This window comes from Salvelinus fontinalis, chromosome 34 (genome assembly GCF_029448725.1).
Source record: "Salvelinus fontinalis isolate EN_2023a chromosome 34, ASM2944872v1, whole genome shotgun sequence".
Lineage (NCBI taxonomy): Eukaryota > Metazoa > Chordata > Actinopteri > Salmoniformes > Salmonidae > Salvelinus > Salvelinus fontinalis.
In genome coordinates, this window is record NC_074698.1 from 11,151,774 (window position 1) to 11,167,595 (window position 15,822).

The following is a 15,822-nucleotide window of genomic DNA, read 5'->3' on the forward strand; positions in this document are numbered from 1 at the left end:
AGAGTAAAAAATAAGTGTGACAATCAACCCCGGTCTCCCCTTTATCAACCCAGCTATGAGAGATGAATTGGATCAGTATCAAATCAATCTGACCCATTGATTTGCACTGAAAATGTGACATTCTCCATCCATCCATCATTTTGTACCTACCTGGACTGCAACGAGAGAGATTATAATTAGACCAGGCCCCTGTGTCACCATGATGGCTCTAAACGATCACTCACTCTATCACCACTTGGAGAGAAGGAGGAGGGAGATGGAGGAAGGGGATAGAGAGACTTGTCTTCCTCTGCCAGGCAGGCAGCAACCATGGTCATCGTCCCCCACTGAAGACTGCTAGAGAGAACCCTGAGTGAAGTCTGACTGAGCCGCTGGCCGCTCATCATTAGGTTGCATGAAAGCCTGTTTGTGTCCATTAGCCATAGAGAGGGATAGAGAGAGAGCCGACACCTATGATCCACACTGGCGCTCATTAATACCAAGGATGCAAATGAGGCATGGCTAAAGCACCGGTGCCCAGCCCAGTGTAGACGACCCAGGGTGTAAATTACCCAGATGGGTGTCTGACATAACGTCACTTCCAGGTCAGAGACAAACACACATGGGGGGAAAGATTATAAGCGGTTGTTTCTTCATTCAGAATTAAATCATCACAATGTGATGGTTGGAAGGAAGTCATTATATGTTAGTCGTGCGTAAAGAGACATCACATGTAGGAAGTGCTGTAGATCCCCAGTGAGGAAATGTATCCCGAAGAGGAGATTATTAACCAATAGACAGACATTTCCTGAGGGTGATTGTATTTTCTAATGACTATGACTTGCTCTTTTCAAAGTCCTGTCCTCACCTTAAACACGGGCCATCATTATTCAGGCATTACCGGATTATTCCCAGCTCATTGATTTGTAACACCATTAGAGGGATTTGAATGTCTTAATTCATTATGATTAATATTAAAGAATGCAGAAAAGACTGGAACACTCACACCTAGCAAACATTCTCTATGTGGTGTTTTGGGAAATACTTTCTGAAGCTGCATCCTCATAACCCTCATGATGTCTATTCATATGGGGACACAGGCTATGTAAGATAAATGTAAAAGAAAACATTTATTTGTAAAAATGTAAAAAAAATTCTGTCATGTTTCAGCATATACCCAAACACATGAAGTATTCCTCTGTATTCATCTGTATATGTTCGTCTGAGTCTGCATGTCTAGTTGCCTGTTTCATCTCATAATTCACCTTTTAGACAGCAAAACATGAGCAAAGCTTTTGAATAAATATTCAAAATAAAATGGAATATTAATAAAACTGTATTGGAAGAAGCTGTTTCCTAGCAACATAAAAGTGTGTGTGTCCGTGCGTGCTTGTGTGCGTGTGTGAGAGAGATAAATACAGAGAGAGAGATAGAGGGAGAGGGAGAGAGAGAGGAGGGAGACAGAGAGGGAGAGAGAAAGAGATTGACTGACTCACACAGACCCCTATAATTTGTGATTGTGGGTTTTTCTTAATCACAAATCTGCAAAGAGAACCCAAACGTCAGAAAATACAATTACAAAGGTTAAAAGCGAAAGGTGCCGGTGGTACACTGAACATTGAGCCAAAGTCTTGTTTTGGATACATAGTGTTAAATGTTGATAGACTCAAATAACCTATTTAATCACCACATGACTCATGATGTAACCAACCTGGTAACAAAGCAGACAAGCTTGGCATGCCTTCATGTTGCTTCACAAAAACGTCAGGCTAGCTGTCAGATATGAAAGTACCTATTTAATGGGGCTGACACGTTACAAGACTACCATTTTCCAACATAAATAAAATATCTGTACTTTGAATTCTGTCACTGTATTGAAGGAATGTTTTTCATGCTCATTAATTAGATGTCTACAGAAATGAGGTATTTCAGCTCTTTGGGGATTCTGTCCAGCTTCCATTGTAAAGACAGACAGACATCCTCATTCCTCTGTCATCCTCGTCCCGCACTAAACGCACCCTGGCCACAAATAATCAGGGGTGTTACCACCCACTACCTCCTGCTCCCTGGAGACACTGTCTCAGACAGGGGCGTGGAATGCAATGCATGGGGAGATCAGTGGGCGCTGTGTCGGCTGCCAGCAGACTGCCACGCACCCGCTGTGATGTGACAGGCAGCGCTAATAAAGGCGCGTGACTGAGAGGGGGCCATGTGGACAGCTCCTCTGTCCTCTCTCTGCATAATGAGACAGGGGGTCTGGGCTAGGAGACAGGTGGGGGGGCAGGGGGGTGGGGTGGAGGTGTCAGGCCTGTATTGTTGCTCCTGGTGCTCTGCCATACAACTCATTCCAGAACACTCCTCTAGTCAGTGGAGGGAGGAAAAGAGGGGAGGGGGAGAAAGGGAGGGGAAGAAAGGGAGGGGGAGGGGGTATTCCCAAGGTGTTCAGCTGTGCCAGTGAATCCCTCCAACCACGAATGTGCCTCATCACCATGGCGACTGGGGCTATGAAATTAGCAAATGGCAGGAGTCCAGGAGTTCACCAGCTCAGAGAGAGAAAAAAAAATCGAATGTATTTTGTATCTTCCCTGGATTAGGATAACGTTCTATGGCAGACATGGTAGGGTGGATTTGAATCGTTGTTGAGCTTCATATTAAGTGTAGTGCAGTGAGATGATTCTTATTGAATGATTCACCACATAGATGAGCTGTTGTCTCACCTTCTATCCACTGTCTGTTTAAACTGGTCTTAGGCTACCATAAATTCCCAGACACACACGTTATTTAAGTGATAATGCCAGAGAAGACGCTATTTGGAGGATGTATTGGCACGGGTGTTGTTAGGCCCGAGACGAAGTCGGGGGCTGGCAAACTGCGGCAATATATCCTCCAACCACCGGCTTCGAGGGCAATATCACGTTCATACAACGGGTTCTCAACATATTCAAATAATGCTTGACATATTTTCATTAAAATGAATTTATTCATACTATTTCATCCTTCCACAAGATATAGTCCCGACACAAATCTAGGGTTGCTACCCAAGCAGGCCGGTCGTTCGTTCTATTGGTTCGGTTGCCAGAGACGCGACCCAGTCATTCAGTCTTTTTGTTCTGTATCTATGGACGCGACCCAGTCGTTCGTTCTAAATGTTCCATTGCCATACTGGCTGGCAACGCTCTTATCCCTTGCTTGCTAGCTAGCCAACTACGGCTAATTTACAGTTACGTCAAACAGTGCAGACAGAATAACAATAGCAAGTTGTTTATACTGTTTTCTAGTGACATTTAACAATGCGCTAATGAGGCACGATTTCGCCTGGCATAGAAAATGTGCTCTCTCGTTAGGACACTGTTGTTTAGAGGAGCTAGCCAACAACACAGCTAACACAATAACTTGAAACTGAAGCTGGGAAGACTGCAAACTAGCTGCACTTCATTTTGTTTGACCTTTTTTCAATGGACATTTCTTTGTAAATATCCATAAAAAATGATGCCAGCTGATTCATGATTTAGACTGGCTGAGAAACGCTGCCTGCCTCTCGTCCCGACCCCTACACCTTCATTACTATGGGACTGTTGGAAACAATGTTGCAAATGTTGGTTTTTACAAATCTCCCCGTTGAAAACTAAATGTTTGTGTAAAAGAAATGTGAGATCATGTCCAGATGCTTTTTATAGTGGAGATCAAGTTTATAACTTCCCTGCCTGGGCTGATGAGACGGTGGTTTGCACAGTCAGGTGGAACAGAGTAAACAGGCATTTTAATGTCATAGATTTAGCTGGTGGTAATTTGTGGAATAGACACCGGCTGGAATGCGCTTTTAACCAATCAGCATTCAGGATTAGACCCACCCGTTGTATAATGACAGACAATTCCCCTCAGACTTGTTGCTGCATGAAGGAATGTCTGTCTAGTCTAGTGAAAGACCAGGGGTACTGAATCATGTATAATGTAACAGTTTGTTCATGATACACTACTGTATGTGCTGCTGGTTGTGATTGACAGCTCAGCATTAGGTCTCCTTTAGTCTTTTGCTAAATGGAAACCAGGCATAATAAAGCTCATCCACATTTACTAAGGACGATAGAAGCATCTGTGTGTAACAGTGTTTACTGAGGGGTTAAGAAAGCATTTCTCTATATAGACCCTTTAGGACAGTTTTGTTTCTATAATCTTAACAGAAAATTCCTAAATCATATTTAACAGAACGTGTCAAATGAGAATTTAATTGACAGTGTTATCCCTCTGTATGTTTTACAGGCTGTCTGAGGGGATTGGAGAGTTCTTTGTGCGTATGAATGGCATCCTCCAGAAACAAGAGAATCTGCTGCGTGCTGCCCAGGCTGAGGTAAACCTTATGTTTATTTAAAGGTGCAGTGCAGTCAAAAATGCGATTTTCTTGTAAAAAAAAGAATAAGATATTTCCATGCTATGAGGTTGAAATAACAGTCTGAAATTGTGAAAAGTAGGATAATGCCCTTTTAGTTTTGGAGCTTTAAAAAACGAACAACAAAAAACGACTGGAATTTCAGCCTGTTCAGGTGGGATGGAGTTTTTGGCCCACAGCATGACATCCCAATCTGATCTGAATATTCTGACCAATGACCAGTCATCTTTTATTTGCATATGTATCCTCTTACTTTGAAGGGGTAGGCTCTAGAGTCTAGACGATCCTATCTGCCAGTCAGGGCTGTGCATATAAAGATATTTACATTTGTGTCAACACGCCCACACAATCAGATTGAGCAATGATAAAAAGTATATTTTGAGTTATTTTCATGAAGTAACCACACACAGGGATTTTTTAGACAGTGATGATTTAAAAATAAAATAAAAAAGACTGCATGGGGGCTTTAAGCAGTTCCTTGAAATTTTTTATTTTTAAAGAGACTATAGAGGAAAGGTCTTGGGTAATATACACATACTTTGCTCTCACCGGTCCTCTCTGCTATGTCTATGTAACGGGGGTTAATGTGCTGCTAACAGCTTAACTTCCTCCACTGTCCGACTGCCCCACACTGGGCTCGAACCAACGATCCTCTGCTTCGCAACACATGTGACCGCCCTCCTTTAACAACGTTCCAATGGGTTGAACCACCCAAAAGGTACCGACTGGATCCCTCGGTCTGGTACATTTCAAGCTATTTGTGGAGCTAGCTTACGGTACGTTCGTAACTCTGTGTTGCAACGTGGGCTGTGGGGACAGACGGACAAGGTTGAGAAGGCCGCTCAAAAGGCTGGAGGCTCAGCTGTCACAAGAAGCTGCTCTCCATGGCTCTCTACCCCCTCACTTCCCACACAAGAGGAAAGAGACTGGTACTGAATGGGGCGCTATTAAGATGTTTATCTGAGACCACTTGTTTTCCACCCTCTTCAGCTATTAAAGTGGTGAAAGGGGAACAAAAAGAAAATCAATGATGCAGTCATTGCCTCTGTCTGATTGTGTGCCGCGTTTGAAAGCGAAAGTGTTTGGTTGGCGATAACTGCTCATTGTGACTTAACCTCACAACCCTTTCCAAGCCTTATTGAAGCAGTCATGGCGATGGAGCCTGCTTAAGGGAGATTGTGTGGCTCTGAGGTTTAAAGTTATCTCTCTGTGTGTCTCCGCAGTGCGAAGGGGAAGGTAACACAGCCGCACCACCAGCAGAGCACGTGGACCAGGCCTTTGTTCCAGAGAGGTCCAGCAGGAGAGAGGTGAGTAGCCTGGGCACCCTAGGGTAGAACATTAAGCTCTAGCGATGGAGGGGTATTTTACTTATTATTAGCCTTTTCTCATATCTAGATCCCCAACTAGAATCTAGTGTCCTGACCCAGTTTGCCTCTATCCTCACACGGCTGTAGCTAGCTACACTGTTGCGTAAACCTCGCACATTGTTAGCTACAGTAAGGTCACATCATTCTATTGACAGAGACATGTTTCCCAGCTCTTATTTAGCAGTGACCCTGCTTTAAGAAAGAAAAATGGTGGTTAAGGCATTCACTGAGGTTGTTTTCTTCCAGCTGGACCTCCTGTATGAAGAGGCTGTTTACACGGTAGTCAACAGGGTGGGCGTGCCCTCGCCAGAGTACGTCACCAACGAAGGCGACATCTTCAGTTATCTGCTGAAGGTACACACACTCCTTTGATCGGCTAAACAGCCCACCTGGCCAAACTCTCACACACACATGGCAGAGACCAACAAACACTTACTCTCATACAGATAAGCACACACACACTTATGAACGCACCCTAGTGTGCTGTAATTTACACTTCAAATACTGACTAATAAAATAGACAAGACCAGAAAGAGCCAAGTAAGCTGAAATAATTACTGCCCTAGAAAACCAACAGCAGAAATCAGATTGTCTTGTCATGTGACTCCTGTTGTAAACCCCTCCTCTAATCTCTGTCCTCACCAACTGATCCTAGAGGTTCAGTCTGGCGGTAGAGAGCCATGTTTGCTTTGAGACGTCTGTAGGAGACTGAGCAGATGTGCTTTGGCTTAGAGCTGATTAAATATCAAAGCCCAGACCCACTGAGTTTTGATGTTCAGCTGTAATATTACATCCATTCAGACTCTGTCACTCCAAAGCTGCGTCCTTGCTTCCTCTGTCGCTCTCTGCTTGAGGTGGTGGACCAGGGCACATGTCCCCATGCTTTGAAGTAACCCCTGGTTCTCTTTGGCCTTTTGAAGATAGTGAGATTGAACCTGTACAGCCATCTTGGATCGGGCTTATGAGAACGCAAATCATTGGCAAGGGATGTAATGCTTATCATCATTGTATTATTGTTTCAAATAGTTTTAAAGTTATGCTGTGATTTCTAAAGCATACAGGTCCAAATGCAGGCAGGAGTATAGTTGGATGTGTATTACAAATATGCTCACAGACCTATGAGGCTCTCTTGCTAAGAGCACCCTTTTCCACTGTCGTCCCTCTCCTAGGTTTTTGATATGGGTCAGGAGGAACATGACATCATTCTGCAGAGAGTCCAAGAATCCAAGGTGAGATGCTTTGTTCCACTCCCATTTTGTCAATTTCCATCTCCTGTCTCCTCTCCTGTCACTTCCTGTATCTCCCATCCGCAGACACATGCCATGTAAGATGTGTGAACAAGATAGCACCACTGAGTTGTCACTGTGAGGATCTTCAAGTCTGGACCATATAATGTGCCTTTCTTTTGTGTTTAGCTATACACTGAGTTTACAAAACTGCTCTTTCCATGACATAGACTGACCAGGTGAATCCAGGTGAAAGCTATGATCCATATTGATGTCACTTGTTAAATTCAATTCAATCAGTGTAGATGAATGGGAGGAGACAGGTTAAATAAGGATTTTGAAGCCTTGAGACAATTGAGAACTGAATTGTGTGTGCCATTCAGAGGGTGAATGGGCAAGACAAAATATTTAAGTGCCTTTGAACGGGGCATGGTAGTCGGTGCCAGGTGCACCGGTTTGTGTCAAGAACTGAAACGCTGCTGGGTTTTTCAGACTCAACAGTTTGTCATGTGTATCAAGACATCCAGCCAACAAATCATTGGAGTCAACATGGGCCAGCATCCCTGTGAAACGCTTTCGACACCTTGTAGAGTTCATGCCCCGATGAATTGAGGCTGTTCTGAGGGCAAGGGGGGAACTCAATATTAGGAAGGTGTTCCTAATGTTTTCTATACTCAGTGTATAGCATGTTGCATTCACAAGGTTAAAGTAAAATGCATGGAAAGCACTAACTAGCACTATGTGCCCGGAGAGACTGAGCTGATGGAGTGTATTGATAGCCATAGTGAGGCTCACTGTGCACCAGGAGACATAATGATCTCTGAAAGCCCACTTTGTATGATGCCCTTGACTACCAGCAACCTTTCAAATGTCAGTTTGAAAGAGATGCTGGGCTCTTCTGCAAGACTCCTTGAAAGGTTGTGTGCAGAGAAGAACATATTGTGCCATTTAACTGTTCCATCCTACAATGATCTCTGTTTCTCGCCGGCACAGCAGTGTCTTTCCACCTTAGTGACACACAAAGCCCTGGCATTATACACCAGACAAAGAAAACACACATTGATTATTCTCTCTTGACAGACTCACGTCTCACACTGCAGTGATTGCTGGTATTTTGTTCACCACTGATGAAAGTGTATTTGTCGAGTTAAAGAATCCGAATAAAAATAAAGTTCACCGACTAGCTGTTGTTTTCAAAGTGGACTATTTGCCATGTTCAAGGCCCGGTTTTGGAATGCAGCCTGCTTATGGTTCGTTTCAGCGAGATCTCTCACTAATGCATGACTCTTAGCCTGTGTACTGCTGTTACTTTGTGCACTTTGTTTTGCAGAGAGCCAGTTTCACCCTGAGAGTGTCTGTCATGAAAGGGAAAAATCTAATGGCAAAGGATGCAAATGGTGAGGGGTGTTTGTGTTCATTTACTGCTATTGATGGGAAGCAGCATTTGTTTTCTGTGCGTGGATATGAAATGTCATCGTGTCCATTTGCCAACTCCAACTCCCCATTGACAATGAATGCAATTGTTTATTATTGAAATAAGATTAGAACATTTTCAGATCAACTATATTGAGTGAGACACATTGTTCTTTCTGTCTGGAAGAAAAATAAAAACCTCTCATGATACAGTGGTTCAACCAAGACACTAGAACCATCATCACATCCCTGTCCACTTTAGACAACACTGGACCACTTTGTCTAAAAGGACACAGGCTGCTATTACTAGCAGACCAATTGCTTTTGATTCCTGAACCTCAATAAGGTACATCACCGTCATTCTAACAGTATAATCTCAGTGTGTCTCTATATTAGTTTAACCCTTACTGTGCCTGGGTAGGGTACAGCGACCCCTATTGCATGCTGGGAATCCTCCTGGGCCAGAGCCCCCGGGAGACAGAGGAGAAGAAGGAGAGGAAGTTCAGCTTCAGGAAGAGGAAGGAGAAGCTGGAGAAGAGGTCCAGTACCAAGGAGGTTCTAGCAGCCACGTGCATCCAGGTGACTGAGGTCAAGCCAGAGACGCTCAACCCAGTCTGGAATGAGCACTTTGTTTTGTAAGTACAGTACTGACGGTACGCCGATTCTGGAAGTTGTTGGCAGAATGCTTGACATTTGTATGTGTCTCAGAGCCTAACAGTAACAACGTTTGTTTACACAATGTTAAATTATTATATTTCTTTCTTCCAATAGTGACATTGATGATGTCCACGGTGATCTACTGCATATGGACATATGGTAAGATTAAAATCTAGTGTGGGCCTTTCCACTTTCAGTCCAAATTCCAGATTCCTGAAAACGTCCTACCAACCAACAGTCCTACTAACCTATGCTCTTCTTCTCAGGGACCATGACGATGACGTCTCTGTCGCAGAGGCCTGCAAAAAACTGAATGAAGTCAGTGGACTTAGAGGAATGGGCAGGTAGAACAGGCTTCTATTTGCTAATTATAAAGTCTGTGAAATAGGCCCTTTAATATAGTGAATGGAGGTTTTGACTGCCAGGTCATTGAGACGCAGTGCTGGTTGATTGCTCTGTGTTATATTTCATGTGTTCATCAGTGCCTTATCCCACCAGGTATTTTAAGCAGATTGCCAAATCGGTGCGGTCCAATGGGACGTCGTCATCAGGATCATCTGAGGACAATGCTGATGACTTCCTGGGCTGCATCAACATTCCACTGAATGTAATTCTTTAAAGTTACAGCTTTCACTTCCAAACTGCTGTTTACTGGTAATGTTTCTTCTTTTACACAGTAGTAATACATTTTACTTGATGCAGTTTATTCTAATATTTGTATCTATTAGCTATTATAAGTGTTAACTAACATGTTATTAATTATACTCCACCAAACTTGGTTCCTGGCTCACTGTCTATCAGAGAGGCGCAAACACCCGTTATTAATTTATTGTAAATCCATCATAAAAGAGTGTGACGTTTCGGTCTACACCTTCATCAGACCGGAACGTCACTCGGTTTGAATGGATTTAGAATAAATTATAGTTTTATGATGGAGAGAGCGTCGCGCCTCTAAAGAAATCCACTGTTATTTAAAGCAGAACCTCTGTTCCAGTTGTTTGAGCACAAAACCCTTTTTTCCTGACTTAGTGTCTAGCCCATGGGCAGGCCCTCGGATCAATATAAAAAAAATCTCTCTATATATATTTAGGAACTCAGTCGGGGTCTCAACTTACTGTTGAGAGTTAGAATAGTAGAATAGAAAAAGTGGAATTTCGAACTTTGGCAGTTTTTCTCTTGTTATGTCAGTCACTGATAGTCAGTCAATTAGCCCATTTCAGCTAAAAAAAATAGATTGCTAAGTTAGCTTAGCAGCCAGCTATCTAAACTTTTGATCAGTCTCGCTCAGATATCGTATTAAAAATTGCTAACATTTCTCTCCACCCCATGGAAGAATGTGTAGAATTGCAGGAAATTAGCTGTGAAACAGGATGTGGGTACGCAGACCAGCGAGCAACCGCGGCCCCTCATGATGAGTTCAGACTTTTTGTGGTCCCCACCCTCATCAAAGTTGCCCATCCCTGGTCTAGCCTGTTTGTTGTTCGCCTGTAGGAGATTCCTGTGATGGGATATGACAAGTGGTTTAAGCTGGAGCCCCGGTCCAGTGCCTCCAAGGTCCAGGGAGAATGTCACCTGATTCTGAGGCTCTTCACTACCCAGGTAGCTACTACAGTCTCTCTGCTCCACAGTACCTGTGTAGTCTACCCAAGTCACTTGATCATTTCATTTTGTTCCCCAGAGAGACACTACACTGAGTAAGAGGGAATCCAAAGAAGTCATTCATAAGAAGATGCTGAGTCAGATTCTGGAGTACGAGCATGCTCATATTCAGGTGAAACTCTACTATAAAGTGCATTCTATTATCAAGTGAAATGACAGAAATGGCTATGGATGGTTTCCTTATGATATCCATGTAAATCATCTTGTTTTTCTCTCCAGAAAGAGCCTTATAACTGGAATGGGCAGGTGAGTCCTCCAGCATGGACTGTGCTGTCCCATCATGCTGTGCAAACTGACCTCTCGCCCCTGCAACAGGCCATTATGTAAGTAGCTACAATAGTAACACTTCAATGTAGGTCATATGGCAAAGGTATTGCGGTGGTCCAAATGAGAAAATCAAAATTATGCCAAGCTGGTGGAGCCTGTGCCAATAAAGTACCACATTTTTAATTATGAGTTGCATCTTTTCCCTCCTAGTCCTTTTAGGTCTGAAACCATTCATCTCAGCTGAGAGGTGAAGGTCATGTTATGTACAGTAGATGTATAGTAGTATGTATTGCTCTGGTCTTCAGTCGCTGGCAGTGCTACAGCAGCCACCACCGGTCCCAGAGGATGTGCTACACTCTACTGCTGAGGCTCCTGAGGACCATCGATGCAGAGTGGGATCCCCAAGCTGTGCAGGGAGACCTGGTAGGCCTACTGTCTTGTCTCCTCACAGCTCCCCTCTGGCTCACAATCGCCTTTCATCTAGCATTAGGACACCTCATTAACTCACCACTCAACATCCATCATCCTATGACCTAGGGGTCTGTTATTCAATCAAAACCTGGTTGTTTCGGTGCGGTACTTTTTCTGGAAACTAGACTGAAGCCCAGAAGTCTCTGAATGTGCTGTTATTGGCTACATCGATCATTGTGAGGTTGAGTGATGTGATGATGATGTACTTCCTGTGTTCAGGAGCGGCAGCTGTCGGACAGCTTCAGGCTGTACACGGACCACTGTCTGTGTCTGATGAAGAGCATGCGCCAGGTGTTCCCCTGCTCCAGTCTAGCCGCCGTCACACGCTGCGAGCTCATGCTGAGGTAAACTCATACCACAGGAGGCTGGTGAGGGGAGGAAGGCTCATATTAATGGCTGGAATGAAATGAATGGAATCACATTAAACCATATGGAAAACGTGTTTCATGTGTTTGATACCCTTCCGTTCCAGCCATTACTATGAGCACGTGCTCCCCAGTTAAGGTGCCACCAGCCACCTGTGACTCAGGGTGACAAAGTCATAAGCCTATTTTGGAAGGTTTTCTACTTGAATGGTGGTGACTGTGCCAATAAAAGCAGGCTCATGTTGAGGCTCATGTTGCTATGCTCTTTCTCTGTGAGCAGCCCCACGGGGCACTGTACTTCTGTGTCGCACAGACCAGATGAATGGAGATCCTGCAGGGCTTTTCCAATGAGATTTCAAAGTCTGCCCAGTGATTGACACTCCTGCAGAGATCTCTGTGTATTTTGGACACAGACAACACACAAAAAAAGATGTACTCAAACACATACTAATCGTTCTTGCTGTCAGTCACCTTAACGTAAAAAGGCTGACAGAAATGACAGGTTAGGCCAGTCAGGATTGTCTGTTCCAGCAATCATTTGGAACATTTGTGTCCAACAATCGTTTTGATTACCTACAAATCACCTTGCATTGTGCCTTTTGTCTTTTACTCAGTAATGAGTTGTTGGGCTACAATAACAGGCCCATGTTTCTCTCCCTTTGTGTTTGTGACTCAGGGGTGTAGGACACATGCAGACCATGCCGGCCTTCAAGACTGCGTGCCCCCTTCGAAATGAACTGCATTTGGAAATTGCCACCGTTGTCAAGGTACAACATAAATATAAGGAAGACCTGTTAGTGATAGCACTGTTGCCTGACTAATTCGAATGACTGCAATCTTTGATTTCAACAGAAAGGTACAGTGGAGTGGTACGAGAGCACAATTTCACAATTCAAACCAGAGGAGGGGGTAAGTTGACACCAGAAGAATTGATAACATACAAAGTCATACAAATAAAGAGAGTCGCGCACTCTATATATAAACTCCCAGTCATTTATTGGGTAACACATGGATGGGCCTGTCGGGGTTGTGTGTGAGCTGTAGTGTGTCGATTCTATAGGCTCTGGAGGAGCAGCTGGTGAGACTGGTCCAGGTGGTGGATGCAGTGTGTGCGGATGTACAGAGGGGACAGAATGTCTACAACAAGCTCTTCTACAGGTACACAAACAGTCCCTGCAGTTTATTGTGTTAATCAAGGACGGTGACAGGGCGAACTTGACTTTTAAGTAGGATCCTGTTGATTATGTCAAATAGCAAGTGAATCCTGTTCTTTGTTTTGTCTTTTTAAACGCCCCCAGTGCGGTGAAAGTGGATTTCTTCAGCATCGCTTATAGACAGTTGGAGAAACTGGTGAGAATTCCTTTGAAACCAAAAGGGATTGAACCTGCCTACATCTTTATCCATACATGACATTTATCCATACATGATGATATACAGTATACTGATGCATATAGTGTTCCTGTATGTTCAGCATGCATGTATCCTCACCATTGACCCTTGACCTCTGAGAGGGGGTGACTGACCCCTGTGCTCCCCCAGGTCGCGGACGACGTGAGCGTTGCCATGGAGAAGGTGTGTGGCACTCTGGAGCAGGAGAGCTCCAGGCTAACTCAGACCATGGGAGAGACTCTGTTAGAGCTCTACATGTCTCTGAAAATACTCAAACGCTTCAGAGAGTTCCTCCCTCTCAGGTGAGTTTGTGAACACCCGGGTCAGACTGGTGGATGGTGGATGTTCAGCTTGGTTGCATTGAACTTTTAAAAAACAGAAAGATTGATTAGATGTTGTTATTGCTTGGTGATTTGATCTTGCATTGAACTTCTCCATATGCTTGAACATACAGTAGATTAGCTAAATGTCAGGTGGTTAATGAGTATTTCTCTCACAGGGACGCTAAGATGATGGCCTTGACTGGCTATCACAACTGGTTCAAGACGTCTATCCACAAGTGGCTGCAGATAGTCCATGACAAGGCTTGTGACAGGATCCGCAGAGCAGTAGACATGGACCAGGTGAGAAAGGCGTTTTACGGAAGTGTCTGTAGAGATTGCTTTTCCATGAAAAGCAATCTGAGAAAACATGGAACATACGGCAATCAGGATATCCATTAAACTTCTACAGCAGAAGCCATTTATGATCTGTAACCCACCATGATGTTTCTATCTAATGTACTCGGAATATGAGTTAGTTTCTGTGTACTGTACCTGTGTGTCAGTGTATTTCTAGTACAGTACATGTGCACGACTTTCTATAAGTTGTTGTTCATAGTGTGTGTGTGTGTGTGTGTGTGTGTGTGTGTGTGTGTGTGTGTGTGTGTGTGTGTGTGTGTGTGTGTGTACTGAGCAGCTGGAGCCAGTACAGCAGGCCAAACACAGCTCCTCGGCGGTGGATGTGACAACGTGTTTCAGCCAGGTGCGGGAGTTCTGGAAACAGATGTCCTGGCCAGACTCTGCAGGGGCCTTCATCTTTGTCACCCGCCTGACAGACGTGAGTGCCACAGCCACACACACACACACAAGTGCATGCTTTCACACACGCTACACATTCAGAGACAGTGTAAGAAGCTCTAGAGGTGGCAAGCCACAATCACAAACAACCAGAGCAGAAAGAAAATAATGCTAATTGAGGGTTTCACTCTCGATGATGATGATGATGATGGCGAGTGAGATGTTGTCTGTGTTGCAGAATTTCTGCAGCGAGGCCGTGTGTTACTCAGAGATGATAAAGCGCAAGATTGAGAGGAGCCAGCAGGGTCGAGACATCAAGAGCCTGACAGTGCAGGTAACGCCTGTGGGAAGGCAGGAAGGAAGGGGGGCTCCAGGATGACGTGGGAAGTAAATGTCACCGAGTGTTCTTTCCCTGGCAACACAAAGACCACAGCGGGTTGTCCGTAGCGTAATATGTTTGGTCTACTTCAGTGGAAGCTGCTTAGAGGAGAACGGATCATAATAATGGCTGGAATAGAGTAAATGGAATGGTATCATAAACATGGTTTTCATGGGTTTAATACCATTCCATTCACTCCATTCTGTCCATTTGAATCCATTCCAGCCATTATTATGAGCCCTCAGCAGCCTCCACTGGTCTACTTACCATCCTGCCTCTTTTCATTGTCAATCATTCACTCCCTCCCCCAATACCCTACCTGCCTCTTTTTCGTCCTTTGTTTCCTTCAACCATTCTCGACCTTTCCTCTGGCTTTCTCTTCTTCCCTCTACTAATGTACTTCCTGGATCTTGGTGTGGGCTAGCTGTGCATCGCCCTGAACGACACAGAGCATGTGCGTGTGTTCCTGGGCCACCTACCTCGGGACCTGGACTGGCAGGGCGTGGAGCAGGCCATGGAGGAGTCTTGCGGGGCGGAGGGGAAGGAGCAGGTCAACAAGGCCCTGAACGGACAGCTCTACAATGTGGATGCGGACCTACAGAGGGAGGCCAAGCGCCTCATCACCCACCTCACAGACAAGGTCCCTCCATCTCACTGAACTGTCCTCTCTGTCATACTTAGTAACCAGTCATCAAATCAAATGAGTCACTTGCGCCGAATACAACAGGTTACAGTGAAATGCTTACTTACGAGCCCCAAACCAACAATGCAGTTTAAAAAATAAATAAAAATAAACGTTATTGAATAAGAATAAGAAATTAAAGGAACAAGTAATTAAAGAGCAGCAGTAAAATAACAGTAGCGAGACTAGATACAAGGGGGAGTACCGGTACAGAGTCAATGTGCGGGGGCACCGGTTAGTTGTGGTAATTGAGGTAATATGTACCTGTAGATAAAGTTATTAAAGTGACTATGCATCGATGATAACAACAGAGAGTAGCAGCGGTGTAAAAGAGGGTGTGGTGGGGGGGGGGGGGTGTTCAGGAGTCTTTTGGCTTGGTGGTTGAAGCTGTTTAGAAGCCTCTTGGACCTAGACGTGGCGCTCCGGTACCACTTGCTGTGAGGTAGCAGAGAGAACAGTCTATGACTAGGGTGGCTGGAGTCTTTGACAATTTTTAAGACCTTCCTCTGACACCGCGTGGTAT

The 15,822-nt window shown here is 44.5% G+C and overlaps 1 protein-coding gene across 1 annotated transcript in view; it reads left to right on the plus strand.

Annotated features, from left to right (window-relative positions):
* LOC129833085 (BAI1-associated protein 3-like) overlaps positions 1-15,822 on the plus strand; it is a 36,686-nt gene that overhangs the window by 11,674 nt on the left and 9,190 nt on the right. The window contains exons 3-25 of the mRNA XM_055897375.1: positions 4,240-4,327; positions 5,590-5,673; positions 5,980-6,087; positions 6,903-6,962; positions 8,290-8,356; positions 8,794-9,007; positions 9,144-9,188; positions 9,296-9,373; positions 9,528-9,636; positions 10,521-10,628; positions 10,708-10,800; positions 10,908-11,011; positions 11,261-11,378; positions 11,646-11,770; positions 12,468-12,558; positions 12,644-12,700; positions 12,852-12,949; positions 13,090-13,141; positions 13,331-13,482; positions 13,680-13,803; positions 14,138-14,278; positions 14,477-14,572; positions 15,042-15,257. Of these exons, the coding sequence (XP_055753350.1) occupies positions 4,240-4,327; positions 5,590-5,673; positions 5,980-6,087; positions 6,903-6,962; positions 8,290-8,356; positions 8,794-9,007; positions 9,144-9,188; positions 9,296-9,373; positions 9,528-9,636; positions 10,521-10,628; positions 10,708-10,800; positions 10,908-11,011; positions 11,261-11,378; positions 11,646-11,770; positions 12,468-12,558; positions 12,644-12,700; positions 12,852-12,949; positions 13,090-13,141; positions 13,331-13,482; positions 13,680-13,803; positions 14,138-14,278; positions 14,477-14,572; positions 15,042-15,257 (2,428 nt within the window). The remainder of the gene's footprint in view (positions 1-4,239; positions 4,328-5,589; positions 5,674-5,979; positions 6,088-6,902; positions 6,963-8,289; positions 8,357-8,793; positions 9,008-9,143; positions 9,189-9,295; positions 9,374-9,527; positions 9,637-10,520; positions 10,629-10,707; positions 10,801-10,907; positions 11,012-11,260; positions 11,379-11,645; positions 11,771-12,467; positions 12,559-12,643; positions 12,701-12,851; positions 12,950-13,089; positions 13,142-13,330; positions 13,483-13,679; positions 13,804-14,137; positions 14,279-14,476; positions 14,573-15,041; positions 15,258-15,822) is intronic.